Source organism: Diabrotica virgifera, chromosome 8, assembly GCF_917563875.1.
Source record: "Diabrotica virgifera virgifera chromosome 8, PGI_DIABVI_V3a".
Lineage (NCBI taxonomy): Eukaryota > Metazoa > Arthropoda > Insecta > Coleoptera > Chrysomelidae > Diabrotica > Diabrotica virgifera.
This window is the reverse complement of record NC_065450.1, coordinates 84,137,824-84,155,491: the sequence shown is the minus strand read 5'-3', so window position 1 is coordinate 84,155,491 and position 17,668 is coordinate 84,137,824. Positions and strand designations below refer to the sequence as shown.

Here is a 17,668-nt window from a genome sequence, read left to right as displayed (position 1 = left end):
TTATAATTTTGCTCTTTTTCCAGAATCTGTACATTTTCAAAATCAAAACTATGGACTGAATGTTTGGCTAAGGCTGTGGTGTTTATTTTGTTTGTTTGTACACTATGTTTGTGTGCAACAATCCTTCTATGTAGATATTGATGTGTTTGCCCAATATATGTTGAATTGGAGTCTTTACAATTTACTTTATACACAACATCCGACTGCTGATCTTTAGTAACTTTGGGTTTAAATTTTGAGAAATATTTTCCGGATGTTTTAGATGATTTATGTCCAACGTTGATATCATATCTTGCCAACATTTTCGAGATTTGTTCGGAGAATCCATTAATGTATGGTAGGGATATGTAGTGTTTGGTTGGATTGGTGACATTACTATTATTATTGTTAGGTATGGTTTGAGTTTGTTTTAGATTGACATTGGAGTTAGATTGATTTTTGATAATGTGAATTCTTTTTTTAATTAGACGGTTGTAAAAATCTGGTGGATAATTATTTTTTTCTAAAATGTCAGTAACTTTTCTCAGATTTTCGGAATGATATTGTGGGCTAGATAGTTTAATTGCTCTGTCTGTAAGACTGAAAATAACACTTCGTTTGTGACTTACAGGTGCGTTGGTGTTGAAATTTAAATATCTTCCAGACCAGACATCTTTTGTAAACCAGTTTGTAGTTATCAGTCGGTTACTGTTGTTATACTCTAAACTTATATCAAGAAAGTTAATTTTGTTGTTTTCCTCTAATTCGGATGTAAACTGAATTTTATTATGAAAGCTGTTAAACATGTGGAGAGTATAATCGATTTCATGCTCAAGAAGGCATAGTAGGATGTCGTCGACATATCGTTTGTAGAAATGTATTTGATATTTTAATTTAGAAATGACTGTTGCCTCTAATATTTCCATGACCAAGTTTGCTATTGGTGCTGAAATAGGCGAACCCATGGGCACCCCAGAAACGATATGGGTACGGTTCTACAAACGATATGTCGACGACATCCTACTATGCCTTCCGGAGCATGAAATCGATTAAACTCTCCACATGTTTAACAGCTTTCATAATAAAATTCAGTTTACATCCGAATTAGAGGAAAACAACAAAATTAACTTTCTTGATATAAGTTTATAGTATAACAACAGTAACCGACTGATAACTACAAACTGGTTTACAAAAGATGTCTGGTCCGGAAGATATTTAAATTTCAACACCAACGCACCTGTAAGTCACAAACGAAGTGTTATTTTCAGTCTTACAGACAGAGCAATTAAACTATCTAGCCCACAATATCATTCCGAAAATCTGAGAAAAGTTACTGACATTTTAGAAAAAAATAATTATCCACCAGATTTTTACAACCGTCTAATTCAAAAAAGAATTCACATTATCAAAAATCAATCTAACTCCAATGTCAATCTAAAACAAACTCAAACCATACCTAACAATAATAATAGTAATGTCACCAATCCAACCAAACACTACATATCCCTACCATACATTAATGGATTCTCCGAACAAATCTCGAAAATGTTGGCAAGATATGATATCAACGTTGGACATAAATCATCTAAAACATCCGGAAAATATTTCTCAAAATTTAAACCCAAAGTTACTAAAGATCAGCAGTCGGATGTTGTGTATAAAGTAAATTGTAAAGACTGCAATTCAACATACATTGGGCAAACACATCAATATCTACATAGAAGGATTGTTGCACACAAACATAGTGTACAAACAAAAAAAAATAAACACCACAGCCTTAGCCAAACATTCAGTAGAAAATAACCATAGTTTTGATTTTGAAAATGTACAGATTCTGGAAAAAGAGCAAAATTATAACAAAAGATGTATATTGGAGATGATCCACATAAAGAAAGACCAAAATTGTATCAATAATAAAACTGATATTAAAGATCTCTCCAATATATATCACAATTTGATAAATTAAGTGTGGTTGTAAGCACACCATTGGTAAACACTTTAAATACGGCATTTTTATTTTTTTGTTACGTGCTACCTCTTATAGCAACTCCACAGAGTTGCAGTTTGTATCATTACATCAATTTTGTTTAGCCAGGATATATGTCAGCGTCCTAAGCTTCTTCTGTCCAGTATCTTTTCCTATATAACGATCTACATAAACACATATCTCATTTCTCATAACATGTTTCCAAATAATGTAAATTTCTTATTTTAATTGTATTTAATATCTCATTTTTCTTTATTTCATTCGGTTACAAAAAGTGGTTGTCTCTTAATCTTTTGAACCAAGGTTATTTTTAAAAATCTTCTATATGCCCACATATCAAATACTCTGTTCTATTATAATGTTCTATCATTAATGAATATCCTTGTTTTAGCGTTCAAGCCTCTGTTCCATATAAAATACAAAAAAAATACACACCTCAGTATTCATATTTCGAGTTACATACTCAGATCATAACTACAAAAAATCTTGCTCCCATTATTAAAAGTTAAACATTAGTCAGATTTATTTCTTTCGTATCTTATGTAACTTGGTCTCCTGTATATTATCGTTTTGGTTTTACGACCACCATCCAAAACCGTTGTGAAGTGCTTTTACCATATGCCCAATGCCTGGCATTCTCTCATAACATCTTAGAGGAACACGATGTGCATTTTTTTAAATTTTCAAAATATTACGTGTATGGTATATAAAATATGTTTGTTAACAGTGTAATGTTTAATAATTAAAAGTGCTTATTGAAAATGGCAAACAGCCGAAACGTCTAAGCAAAATCAAGTGTTTTATTTATAACAGACCGCAAACCCAGGAATTAAAAACCAACTATTTATAATATATTATATTCAGAGATTGTTTCACTACTAGCATTCTTCGTTTTATTTTAATTTTTAATTACGTTTTTATTTCTATCTTCGATATTTTAGTGTATGTTCCTAAAACCAGATTTTCTCTCTAGTTCCATTCCACCTTGTGGAGTATTGGGCGTTTATGCGTTTCTTGGCCAAAAGTGTAAGATTGCTGTCTGGCCGGGACAGCGCATCTTCTTTTGTTTTTTTTTCTCTTGATAAACTGTGTACTAGTATCTTCCATTCTCTTCAATTGTTTGCTCTGTTCTTGACTTCACTCCATCTTAGTCCAATTTTTTCGTGTTCTCTCGACATTGTTCTTTTCCAGCTGTTGTCTGGTCTTCCACTATTTATTTTCCCTTCTGGTTGGTATTCAAGTACTTGACCGGATTATAATTATTTTTTAATAAAAAATCAGCAAAAACGTAAAATCTATAGTTCTTTTTAAAATATGTACAAAGCGAAACATGCTAGATGCATACAATCTGAAACCAAAAGAAAGGTTGTAATAATAACTGCAAAATGAAATACTAATATACAAGGCGTTCCATTTAAAAAAATTGAGAAAATTTGGTATTTGCAAATAGCCATCACACTAATTACTATAAAGGTATTAAATTATTTAAAATGACACTATAAGGTGCTTCTCAGAGGTTTTTTTCAGTGTGTCACTGTCACAGTTTTTCGATTTCTTTCTAACGCGAAATCTTTCTAACGTATTAAGTATATCCCTAAATTAATAATAATTCATTCGTACCGCTTATACCTAGGAGCTGGCACCAGCTATAAACACTTGTAGTGAAGACCCCAATCATAAAATGAGTAGTTGTCCATAGATGCAAGCTTCTCTTCGCACATCGGCACATCGCATCGATTCGATCGCTGAGAACCGACAACGTCGCCTGCGTAAACAATTGAACTTAGTATTTTTCTGGTCTTCAGACAGTGATCGTTATAGGGATGGATAAAGAAAAATTAATTAGTTGTGTGTTTATGCGTGAACCAATTTGGAACAAAGAAAATAAATATCACCACCACAGTTTCGTTTTAGCAAAACTGTGGAAAGAAGTGGCAGAGGAATGTGAAACTACAGGTAAATAAAACAATAAAAATGTATACTTGATAACTAATTTTATTTTATGTAGATTTTTTTCAATGGGGATTAAACGGTACCTTAATAATATAAAACATTGTTAGGACAAAAAAAGTGAGGTTAACTTTTAGCAGATAAACTTGTAAAAGCGAGGGGAACGCTGGCCGAAATTCAGACGGTGTTGCCGGATTTAAAAAAAAGAAGTAACATCTCGAAAACAAAAATAATTTTGGTTCGTGGATAAGTGGGCATATTTTCGAGTGGTTGAAACGGGTGTGTCCATTTAACGCTACGCAATAAAATGGATAACAAACAAGGAAAAGAGGAGGTGAATCAAAAGACGAGGCAGACGATAGCAGAAGTAAAAAAATATGTAGGTCGCAGGTCGCCTTTGAATGATAAGAAACTCGAAAAAATCCTGGAAAGTATAAATATTCTAATAATAGAAATAAAAGAACTTAGACAAGAAAATGAAAAGCTGAAACAGGAAAACAGAGAAACCCAACGAAAAGTGGAAGAATTGGAAAATAAAATGGATGGATGAAAAAGGACAAAGACGAAATAATATAATAATACAGGGAGTAGAAATAGATACATATGATCAAACCGTAATAAAAGAAAATATCCAAGATTTTTTAAGCGATGCCCTAAAAATTGATGCAAAGATAAAGAGCGCAAGGAAAAATGGAAATAAATCCTACTTAATTGAACTCCTAAACGCCACGGACAAAGAAGAAATTCTGAAAAATAAAAGTAAACTGAGAGAGATTAAGGGAAAAGAAATATTAAATATTAGGTAAATACATTAACGATGACATAGACAAACTGAACATACATGTACTGTATGATACAGAGAAAGATCAGAATGAAGGCATAAGAAGTTAAATCGGAAGGAAAAAACGTCAAGATAGGATTTCAAAAAATAAAAATAAATAATGAGGTGCATTTCTCGCAATACTTCCGTTTTAGTTTTCTGCTAAGCATGTCCATGCTACTCTAAGCATCCTCCTTAACACCACAATTCAAAATACCGTAGCTTATTTACAGTGGCGGCTCGTGGTAATTTAAAAAGGGTGTTCAATTAATGAATGTAATTATAGAAATGGGAGTGAGACAATGGGAATTAGTGGCACAGGACCGACAAACATGGAAAACAATAGTAAACGCGGCAAAGACTCACGAAGAGTTGTAACAACATTGATGATGATAATGATGATGATGATGAATTATAGAAATGATGAATAAGAGCCGCGGGAAATTGTGGCTCAGGCGAATCCGTTTTTGTCTAAATTTAGTATTATTTATTACTGTTGTTCCTATATAAATAAAACATAAAAGAAATATTAGATACGTTTTATTATCGTATGCAATACTTTAAATTAAAGCGAATTAGAAACAAAATTTTAACTTTAAAAATAATATAAAAATGTATGTAAATTTTCTATTCAATTTATTGAAGGTATTCATTTTATTTATGCAAAAAATCCACTCTCCGATTTTTGTGTTTTGCAAAAACATCGATAACACGAGCATTAAAGTTTGAAGATAACACGAACAGAAAATATTGTACCAAACTGTGTGCACTGCACAAAGGGAAGCGTCCACAGGTCCGCATCGTACGCATCGGATTAATTTTTCATACTGCGTCCACTGTATCGGCAGAGATAGGATTACCGATGCCACTACCTGCTAGGGTAGAAAAAATACTAAGGTAGACTTTAAAATTGGTTGTTTATTTAATTTAATAATTACTTTATGCATATTAACTATATTTATTAGTATGGTAAAATATGATATTTTAATGAATCTGTTTAGTAATAAGAAATCCTCAAAAACATAAAATATATAGTTCTTTTTTAAATATCTACAAAACGAAAATACTAGGTACATACAACCTGATATCCAAAGAAAGCAATATTTACTACAAAATGCAATACTAATATAGTCCATTTAAAAAAATGAAAAAAAAATTGTATTTGCGAATAGTGATCACATTGTATATTATATTGATACACCTATATCAAAGATATTAAATTATTTAAAAATGACACTAAACTGGTAAAACTCTCATATGTCATTTTAAATATTTCGAAAATCATTAACTTTAGACCTATAAAACCTTACACAAACTCTACATATTTTTAAAAAATATATTCAAAAATGATTTGTAAACATTCTTTATCGGCATAGTAATATTACAGCTTATACACCAATTCTCTCGGTAGACCTCAAGCTATAACAGAAACACGACGGTAGACCGCATAGTAGCACCCATTTTTTAACTAATTATACATTTGAATATAAAGGAATACACAAAGCTGTTACAATTTGGTTTAAATGGAAAATAGTAACTACATCAGTAAAAGTTTCTTTAAAGATTAATTAAAGTTGCCTTTCTGAAATCGGTAAAATACTTTCTGTGTTTTTAAACAGTTTGGCCAAACTGTACTTGTAACACACTTTGCTTGCTTTTTCATCTTTTGTGAGGGACAATGAAATGTCTTACATCAATTTTACACTTCTCTCAGGAACATCATTAACAAGTCTAATATTTTTTAAAAAGTTCATTGCATTTAAGATAGATAAATGTGTTGTTTTTTAACAAGAATAATTTTCATAGTTGGATACTCAAGATATCTTAAAAAAGGCCAATAAACATAAAAAATGAGTAATATTTATGATATTTTAATTCCCATAATCAACTGATCATGGGCTGTAATATTTTTATTTGAATATACCTATATTAAAAAAAAAAAGTTAAACCTGAGTTTACTTGTTTCATTACGAAGAAGACGATCGTCAAATGCAAATTAGCCGTAGATTAGCTCCCACTGGGCCAAGCGATATTCCTAACAGAGTGCGTGGGGTGCGTCCACTGGTCGGCATTTCTAATGATTCATCGGCACGCATCGCAAAAGTTGCCTCTCGATGCAACCCTTCGGCATTACCGATGATGCGATCCGTACGATGCGGATCAGCGGACGCAGTTACATAAGTTTTTGTACAAGGTAAACTAAAATCCGTTGCGTACGATGCGTGCGATGCGTACGATGCGGGTCTGTGGACGCTTGCCTCAAATCCTTACTGTTTTAAATAGGCGATCGCTGGTTTCACGGATTTTAAGGTTTCTCTTTCTAACTACAGCGTTAAGTTAGTACTGGCTGGGGCTGGTTCAATTTGAATTCTGCACCACAGCATACTACATATCTGCACTTGCCACTTGCATCGAGCGGCCGGCGTAGAGCAAATAAATATGATTAATAAATAAAGTTATATTTTAATGATTCTATGAGATTTAAAAAATATATTTTAATGATACTATAATATTTATGAGATTTAAAAAAAACTTTATTTTAATGAAATTTTATTGGGTGTTCACTGCACAAGTGAACCAATGGAGAAACCGCCCCTGCTTATTTATGTGTTCTTGCTTCAATGTCCAGCTTTCAAGTCCATATCAGAGAACAAGGACCAGATATTGCAGTGAGGAAAACACGTAGAATCTCAGAGCTCTTACTCTCAGTTCTAATCAAAGATCTTTGTTGCAGATAATTTTTTTCATTTTTACAAATGCATTTCGTGCTATTTTTGACCTGGCCCTTATTTCTGTTTGATTATTGTCTGAAATCCAGGTTCCTATGTATGTGTATTTATTAATAAGATTTTATTTATTAAGAAAATAATATAGATAAGATAAGAAGAAAATAGTCGGTCTTGACGGTCCAGTTAGCTGAGGCGCAGTCGATCGACAAGTTTAGTGGATTTGCGATTTGCGATCGCTTGTTCGAGCCTCAGCTAGGTCATGAAATTAATAAAAGACCAACGCCGTAGTATGAAACTCAATAGAGTCTACGACTTGGTGTAAAATAAACTGGCGCCTGATCGGCCTATGGAGGTGCGGTACGGCAAGGGATAAGGGCTTGCGGCTTGGTGATACTCCTCCATAGATCCCTACCGAAGGGCGTTGGCGCCCAAGAACGGTGTATATTATTTAAAAATAAAAACTTTATCTTGTAAAAGGTATATTTAAAATACCTGAAAAGGGCTGTTATCACAACAAAACGTTTTCGGAATCAATATTCCATCATCAGTGTTATCACCTAAAATAAGTATAACTCTATAAGTAAAACAAACGTGAGGTTAAGTTTTGACAAAGGCAAAAAAGTGAATAGATAGTTACACTTACAAGTTTACATGCTTTAAGCCACCAAAATGTACGGGTAAAAACCCTTAAATTGATTTTAAACAGTTGGTGTTACATTATATTATCCGATTTTAAAGGATGTTAAAAATATTTCCAGATTAACCCCTGGCATCACATGACATCAACCATATTGGTTGGGAAATTGTAGGTAGAACCTTACATGGCAGAGTTTAGGTGACAACTGACCGGAATGCCCCCTGAATGATGTCAGTACTAGATTGACATCTTACTTTGACAGAATGTACTAATATGTGTATTTACTTCAGCCAAAAGAATTTAAATTTTATGTTAATATTGAAAATAATAACAGTAGTGAAAAATTTGTTGGGATTAAAATGAATCTACCCTGAACGAGTATGGTGGATAAAAGTTAAAAATTATATAATCAAACAGAAGAGAATTAATACTTTCTTTAGGGTAGGCAATTATCATTACATGGAATTGAAAATTATAAATATGTAAATACAGGGTTGTACTTTTCTAAGATGTTAGTTAAGCTGATATAATGAGCTTAATATTTGGTGTAATTTATTAATGGAAGGATCCAACAAAATAGATAAAAGATGATATATATTTAGTTTGGCTGAAGAAATATGTATTACTAGATGTGAATGTACCTAAATAAGAAAAGTAGTAATGAAAAGACTGAGAAATCCAGAGACCCGACATCAAAGTATCTGGAGATGAAAAACTAGCAATGATGGGACAGGAAGGATATAAGGTTATTAGTGTGTAAGAAACGGAAAGAAGTGGGGATGAAAGAAGGGATGTAAGTTGATATTGGTGAGTTGGTCTGTTACAGAAAATTAGACTGTGAATGAGGTTTAAATGAGTCTAATAAGTCTTAGGTATAAATTATAGAAAATGTGGTTTAGAGTCGAAGTGTAAATGAAGATGGATATGTAAAGAAGAATGAATGAATGGTGGATATCTTGACTATGAGAAAAGTTGGCGATGTAATGGAATGAAGTCTCGATTAAATTATACATGACGGTTGACGCAATTAGGGCTATTTGGTTTTTCGTTTACTATTTCTAGGTCCTCATACAGGTCTAATTTTAGGTAGTCTTTCTGAGGAATGTTTTGTAACAAGGAGACGTCTTCTGGGATGTTGAGAGTGTGTTTTTGTTGTTTAAGATGTTGTGAGAAAGTGGAAGTGTTCTCTCTTCTGGTATGTTCTAGGGAACGAGAAGCTGGTGCTCTACAAGTTCTACCTATATATGTGGCATCAAATATTCTGTTATTTTCATGTACTTGTTCTTTCTTATGTTCATTTTTAGTCCATACTTTTCACAGAAACTGTTTGATTTTTTTAGCACTAATTGGAGTTGTTCAGCCGAGCTTGCCATAATCACGGTGTCATCTGCATATCTGTTGATAATAGTTCTTCCGTTAGTTATTATTCCTTTATGTTGAGATAGTAATGCTTCTTCAAAAATGGCTTTAATATATTCATTAAATAGTAGAGGAGACGTAATACATCCCTGCCTAACTCCTCTCCTGATTTCAAGTTCTGGGCTGGGTTCGTTATCTATTATAATTTGTGCTCTTTGATTCCAGTAAAGGTTGTTTATTATGCGTAAGTACCTTTTGGCTATTAGAATTTGGACTAATTTTTCAGGTCCTACTTTGTCAAATGCTTTTTCAAAATCAACGTAACAAACATGCACATCCACATTCATATCCATGCATCTTTGAAATCTATTCGGAAATGTGTGAAATAATATTACTCGCTGTAGTTTTACCCATACGAAATGAGAAGGCCAAACTTCTAAATGACAACCCGGTAGAAAAATAGCTGCAAACAAAATATTTAAACAGGTTTTATAAAAATATCTTCATTTGTACCTACTAATAATATGAAAGATAATTTTAGACCGTACAATTCGTATTAATTCGTAATGTTTTTCCTTTGCAGTGACGATTGCTAAAGCACGATGGAAAAATCTTAGATTCGGCTTCAAAAATAGGCTTGCTAGTACATCAACAAAACATTCCGGAGATGGATTTGAAGAAGATTATAATGAACAAACAAACTGGCAATATTTCGATTCTCTATTGTTTTTAAAGGATCAATGGGAAGCAAAAGAAAGTACGGGAAATGTTCCTAAACAAGAAGACGAAACCTCAACGTCGTCATCAGAAGATCGTGGTGATGAGGGTGAGGCTCCAAATATGGATGAAGTTTCTTTTCACCAAACTACAGATTTTTCGAGACAAATTTTACCTGCAGACACATCTTCATTCCGGCCATTTCCAAAAAAATCAAAGAAAGATATAGAAATAGACGAAGATGAAGCATTTTTTAAAAGCACTTTACCGTATGTAAGAGCATTGACTCCAAAACAAAAGTTGACGTTTCGTATTAATGTAATGCAATTATTATATAACGAAATTTCGTCAACCACACAACCTACTGACCAACAAACTACTGCTGAGCTTAGAGATGTGTCCGACCCGCTACTTTCATAAATGGTAGTTGCTTCTGCTGTGGTAGAATTCCATCCATCCAATGGCACTACAGCCCAAACCGGGCCTTAGCTCCCTTCAACAAGCTTCTCCAATCATTTCGATTTCCTGCTATTCTTTTCCATGAACGGGTTTTTAAAAGGTTTTTGGCATCCTCATCTACTTCGCCTTCCCATCTCTTTTTTGGTCTTCCAACAGGTCTTTTTCCTTGCATTCTTGCATTTAGCAATTTTCTAAGCATTCTATTCTCGTGCATGCGGACCACGTGCCCTGCCCACCTTAATATCTGCAGTTTAGTGTATTATGCTAGTGTTGGTTCGCTATATTATTCGTATATTTCTTTATTCTACTAGTGCAGTCACTGAAGGTTTTCACCTCCGATTTCGTTGAACCTCCATCGATTTTTATGAAAATTGGTGAGTAGTTAGAGGATACCTCAAGGAACAAAGGTGATATGATGCCAACTTGCCCTTTTACCCTGGGGGTGGATGCCACCCCTTCTCGTGGGTAAAAATTATTTCATTAAAAATAATACCAAAAATCGATAGAGGGACAAATTCTAAGCAAAATTTGTTATATAAAGTTATTAATATAAATCAATACTTTTTGAGTTATTAAAGGTCAAAGATTTTATTTTTTCGTAAAAAAATGCATGTTTTAAAGCTGTTTTTCACGTATAACTCAAAAACTATAAGCTTTTACAAAAAAGTTATTCTTACCAAAATTAAAGATAATAAAAAATTGAATACATTTCTCATTTAAAGAACTACACTTTTGGTAATTCAAAGTAAGTTATGGGTAATTGAAGGTATATTTTTTTCGACGAGTACGCAAATCTAAGTATTCAAGCTTAAATAACGGGAAAACGATGCATTTTATTTGTCAAAGTACTTCGGAATACCTATCAAATGAGCTCCATGAGAAGTTAATATCATCAAAATTAAGCAAGTTATGATGAAAATAAGAGAACCCTTTGGATTTTTTTTGGAAAAAGTGAAAAATAAAACATTGCCATTTCCATAAAAATTAAAATTTATAGAAATTCTTACAAGAGTTTCTTTATATTAGCATAAGTAATGATTTTGACAATTTTGACCGGTGTAGAATACATATTTTTGAAAAAAAGATATGATTTAAAAAAATCATAATTATTCAGATTATCGTTATTTTCATTTTCTTTCAATAATAACTCCAAAAATACTCAATATACGAAAAAATGATATATAATCAAACTTTAGTTTTTGCTGTATCAAATATTTTACCCGTTTTAGTATTTCTGTAAGGTACAAAATAACCGAGATAGAAACATTTTAAGCTTAAATATTGCCTGCGAGAACCATGTAACCGGGCAATTTAACCTTTTATTTTTAAAAAAGTAAGGGGTCTAAAGTCTAAAAGATTAAGTTCAACGTGGTTTAAAAGCCCTTAGTTTTTACTTTCAAATAGTTTTTAAGCGAATCTCATGTCTAAAAATTAACGGAGTTATTTAAAAAAAGACAATAATATTTTTGGAAAAATTTTTAAAAGATAACTTTTGAAAAAATTTTGGAGCATAAATTTTAATGCTATCAACTTGTTCGTAGGCTCATCTGATAGATATTTTTAAATACTTTGACAAATGCTCAATAATTTTGTGTCATAAAATGCATAATTTTCCCGTTATTTAAGCTTGAATACTTAGATTTGGGTAGTCGCCGAAAGAAATATACATTCAATTACCTATAACTCACTTTTAGTTAACACTAAAAGGTTTTTCTAGTAAGGAATTTATTTCATTTTTTATTATCTTCAATTTTGGTAATAATAACTTTTTTGTAAAGACTTATAGTTTTTGAGTTATTTATGAAAAATCGTTTAAAAACATGCAAATTTCTAACGAATAATTAAAATCTTTGATCTTTAATAACTCAAAAACTTTTAATTTATTTTAATAATTTTATATAACAAATTTTGCTTATAATTTGTCCCTCTACCGCATTATGGGGCTATTTTAAAAAGAAATAATTTTCACCCCCGAGAAGGGGTGGCATCCACCCCCAGGGTAAAAGCGCAAGTTGGCACTATGTCACCTTTGATCCTTGAGATATCCTCTAACCACTCACCAATTTTCATCCAAATCGATGGAGGTTCAACGAAATCGGAGGTAACAGCTCATATCCACCTTCAGTGACTCCACTATACCTAATTCGCGAGTTTTTATTTTCTCTTATTGGGCCCAGTATCCTACGTAATATTTTTCTTTCAAACACGTCTACTGCATTATTGGCAAATTTCTGTGTCACAACCCATGTTTCACAACCATAACTTACTATGGTCCTGATTATTGTTTTATAGATTTTTGTTTTCGGAGTTTTGTTTTCCGGTGTACGTCTCGCAATTTGAATATGTGTCTCATCGCGAAATAGGCTCTATTTGCCAGCATAAGCCTTCTATTTATTTCCGGTTTTTCTTCATTGTTTGCGACCAGGTTCATTCCTAAGTACGTGAATCTATTCACATGTTCAATATCGTCTATAAAGTGTTGTTGTTGCGCCGGTATATTTAATCTGGTTTGTGACTAGTTTGTGAGTAGTTTTGTTTTATTTGTATTTATTGCTAGACTCAAAAAAATTAATCTTTGCATGAACACTGATTTTTTACTACATAGTGAAATTTGATATTTTTAATTATAAATTAAGATTTTGTATAAAAAAAAATAAATATTTATACCATTTTCATTGCCTATTTACTTTATTTAATTTGTATAATTCTTATTAGAATTTTTAAAGTTCGCATACAGGGTGAAATTTTTTCTATGACAACAAAACAGAATATTTTAAAACCAGACCTGATGTTTGTCCAGTTTGAATAAATCAGTCGATTAGGAAGTAGTAGTGTAACGTAGAAGTACTCGAAAACAAAAATCTGGATACGAGGGATGTAACATTGATATCAAATTTATATTACAGCCAACCAAAGGCGGATCCAGCAACCTTGCAAGGTGGGGGCAATGAAATAAAAACTTTCTCGTGACTGACCTGACGTACGCAGGATTCTTTTTCGGGATGGGCTGTTATTTTCTCATTCTTCATGTACCATGTCCCTTCAGAAAATTGGTTACCATCAAAGGTATCTTAATTTTATTTATTGTCATCCTAAATCAACCATGAAGTTCTTCTTCGTCCTGGACTGCGTTTGCCTGCTATTTTCACTTGAATAATATTTTGTAGCAACCTATATTTGGGACCTCTCATTAAATGTCAGAAATAATCCAGCTATCTCTTCTTGATGCTTTTTATAATCGCAGTAGTCTTGCTGAGACATTCTAGTATTGTGTAGTTTCGAATCTTCTCCATCCAATAAACTCTTAAAAATTCTTTTCTTGCACCACATTTCGAGAGCCTCAAGGCGATTTAGTTCGATTTTATTCACAGTCCAAGACTCGACACGATACAGTAAGATCGAGAACACGTAGCAGCGAATTAGTAGGATCCTTAAGGGCAATTTTAGGTCTCTGTTTCATAATACTTTGGACATCCTTCTAAAAGCGGCTCTTATTCGGGGGTTTTATTAAATGATCAAATTACCATAACATAGCACCGGCAATTACTATTTTTATCTGGTCTCTGGCATTTAATTGAATAAATGGCAATTGAATAGATTTATTGTGGGACTTTTTCATTTATTACGTTCCAAAGACTTTTAATAATTTTAGATTCCAAGGAATTCCGCCATATCTATGTTTCAGTTATCAACATGACTCTTTCTTAAAAACAGTGTCAGTAGACACCAGGCGAGGTCTCAAGAAGGGAACAATTGACTCCATTGATCCCCCCTTGGATCCGCGCCTGCAGCCAACGATCAAATGTGAAAATTGGAAGAGAAGTGTCAGAAGAAATGGAGATAAGAATAGGGGTCAGACAAGGTTGCATACTGTCGCCATTATTGTTTAATAGGGTCTACCCCAAAATCCCGACGGCGAATATCCCGACACGCCAGAATCCCGACAGGCCAAAATCCCGACACGCCAGAATCATGACAAGTTTGATTCTTCCTTTTTAGCATTTCTTCCGAAGTTCCTTTTTAACATATATGTAATTACATTTATTTCTGGTTTTTTGTTTATGGCCATCTGTTTTTTTTTATTTTTTGATGCTACATAACAGTATTTACCATTTAATATGAACTAATTTTCTAAATAAAATTTCTAACATGGGTATATGAATTAAATTTTTCTTTGCCAATATATAGTCCAATAATGTATGTATAATCAAATCCTGAATTCAAGTTTACTTTCATATAATAGATATTATCATGTCACTTACAACCTTCCATTTCAGTAAAAGTATAGCTTTTATATTAGAAAATGAAGTCTTTAATAATTCTTTCTTACATAATAATTAGTACCCGTACTTACTAGTAACTAATTAATTTTTCAATTTCAATACTCTATAATATGATTTGGTATTGCATTTGAAAAGGAAACAATAAATATTCACAGGGCAGCGTCGTCCATAAGGGCGGAGAGGGGCAGTGCGCCCGGCGCCGAACCAAAAAGGCGCCGGAAGGTGCCGAAAAAAAATTGACAATACCGAAATTACCAGAAATATTAGTAATATTTTATTATCTTTTAAAATTAAAATTTACCAATCGTAGGTAGATATAAAAATAGCAGTTATTATTACTTTGATCCCCTAAGTGTACGAACCGTTATTTCTCTCATTAAACTGAACTTGGCATGCACATAGCTAACATGTCAAAGAAGAAAATGATGTTGTGTCGACGTGTGCTTTTGCCCTAGGGGAGTACCACCCCTTCACGGGGGTAAAAAAATATACGTTCAAAATAGGTCCGGAAGTGAATACACTGAGGAATTGTAAGTAACTATAAAACTAAGTTGTTCTATAAAGTTTTTATATTACTTAAGTCAATATATACTTTTTGAGTTATTTGCGAGTTAATATATTCATTTTCCAACAAAAAACCACGTTTTTAGACGGTTTTTCGTAAATAACTCAAAAAGTAAGTATCTTATCGAAAATATATTCTTAGAAAAAATTTTGAAAAAAAGGCATTTCCTTCAAAATTTCAAATTATTATTATTTTATTTAAAACCAATGTTTTTTCAAAAATAAGCACTTCGAAGTGAAGTGATCATATCTATGATATAAGTAAATTTATTGTAAAGCTGTAACGATTAATTTCATTTGGGTTGCTTATTAAGCGGAGAATTTTACGATGTTTTTTACCAAAAAAAGGGACCAACTTTATTTTCTGAGATACTGGCTTATTTTTGCTACTAGAGACTTTTTTAAAAAACAAAAATAAAACATTTTCTTAAAGACTTTAAAAAAGTTATAACGAGTTTTGCCCGAAAAGTGCTCCATTTTTTGGTTATTTCACGTTGAAATGATCGATTTGGAATTTGATGAATAAGAACCCACTTTTCTCGAGCTACAACTCTTTCTCTACTTATACTCTACTAGATCTACCGACTTCATGCGTGCACAAGTTTTTTTAATTTTTTTTAATCTATATTTTTGCTAAGAACATTTTTTTCAATAAATTACACACTTTTTGTGTTATTTGCGAAAAACCGTCTAAAAGCGTGGTTTTTATGTAGAAAAATGAACATATTCACTCGCAAATAACTCGAAAAATATTGACTTGGTGAAAAAAACTGTATATGGAACAAAAGTTGCTTAGAATTATTTTATTCACTTCCAGACTTAATTTTAACGTATATTTTTCATCTTCGACGACGCAATATCAATTTTTTTCTTTGTTATAAATTAGCTATGCGTATGCCAAATTTCATGTCAATCCAAGCCGTTTTTGGATTTCAATCCACGGAGCAAAAACGCTGGACGGAAGGGCCGCCCGAGAACTTTATCGTACCGATCTATTATCGTTATCGTACTAGATACTGGCATTTTATAAAAATAACAAAGTTACTCGTTATTTTGATATATTAGAAACACCTTGTATACTTGAAAATATTTTATGGTTCTACGCATCATTAATTCCTGCATTTGAGAGAATGTTCGGGGACACACTATAGATTATTGCATACTTAAATCAATAGACTATTAGTCATACTTTCATTTCAAATTAGTTCATTTTTCTGAGAAATTAATAGTTTACAATATTTGCATTTTACTGCATGGATTTTAATGAAATTTTGGGAGTAGCCCAAAGCCCAATCTCCTAATTCAAAGTCTATCCTATATACTATATACTATGGCGCTTTTATCATGGGGGCGGTTCCCACCACTTCTCGGGGATAGAACATTTTTATTTTCGAACTGCATGGAGCAAAAGGAAGAATTTTAAGAAAGTTAAAAATGCGCTCTATAATTTGATCTTATTTTTTTCATCCGTCCAACTGTTTGAAAATAGAAATAACACTATATTAAGAGGTATTGCAAAAAAAAAACAATGCATTTAAATTCTGGTGGATGATGGGTTAAATGTATGTACTTCTCATTTTTCCTTAAAGTACATTAGTCATATATTCTTTTACACCATATCTCGCTTAGTTTGAATGTAACCGACATTTTAACGGTGCTCGTTTTAAATGCCTTTTCAAACACTACAAAAGCATGAGTACTTTGGGCATGCACCAAAAAAACAAACTCTTTTTACCTACCATATTTCTTTTTGTATTATAAATAGAAAATTTACGAAGGAACGAATCTCTTTATTATTTATAATCTAAAAAAATTTATATATTGTTTTTAGTTTGATGCATAGTTTTTAAGGTATTCACAAAAAACCGTCCGAAGACGTGTCATTTTTAAATGAAAATGGCCAATTTTCAACTACATAACTCAAAAAGTATTGAGTTCTCAAAAAAAAAAGTATAGATCAGTTTTTGCTTAAAAATAGGTTCTCTAGCCACCTCCATGCTTATTTTGACCAACAAATTTTCCACCCCCTTGAAGGGGTGGGAATTGCCCCAAGATAAAAGCGCCATATTATATAAGGTAGATTTTGTTCTTGAGCTATTCCCTACTTACTGTGAAAATATCAAGTACATCGATGTAGTAGGATGGAATTCGGAGCCAAATACCCTCATTGACTGCCCTATAATA

The 17,668-nt window shown here is 32.4% G+C and overlaps 1 protein-coding gene across 1 annotated transcript; it reads left to right on the top strand.

The window, feature by feature from the left end:
• The first annotated feature begins 3,706 nt into the window (after window positions 1-3,706).
• Window positions 3,707-13,310, top strand: LOC126889614 (uncharacterized). The gene is made up of 2 exons (XM_050658087.1): window positions 3,707-3,922; window positions 10,045-13,310. The coding sequence occupies exons 1-2, from the start codon at window positions 3,790-3,792 to the stop codon at window positions 10,596-10,598; spliced, it is 687 nt and encodes a 228-aa protein (XP_050514044.1). The 5' UTR covers window positions 3,707-3,789; the 3' UTR covers window positions 10,599-13,310.
• Window positions 13,311-17,668: the final 4,358 nt, after the last annotated feature.

Bases quoted from the DNA above. Each gene is read 5' to 3' on its own strand.
- LOC126889614 (XM_050658087.1), top strand. From the start codon at position 3,790: ATGGATAAAGAAAAATTAATTAGTTGTGTGTTTATGCGTGAACCAATT. The intron at 3,923-10,044 runs GTAAATAAAACA...TTTCCTTTGCAG, and splicing joins AGAGGAATGTGAAACTACAG to TGACGATTGCTAAAGCACGA.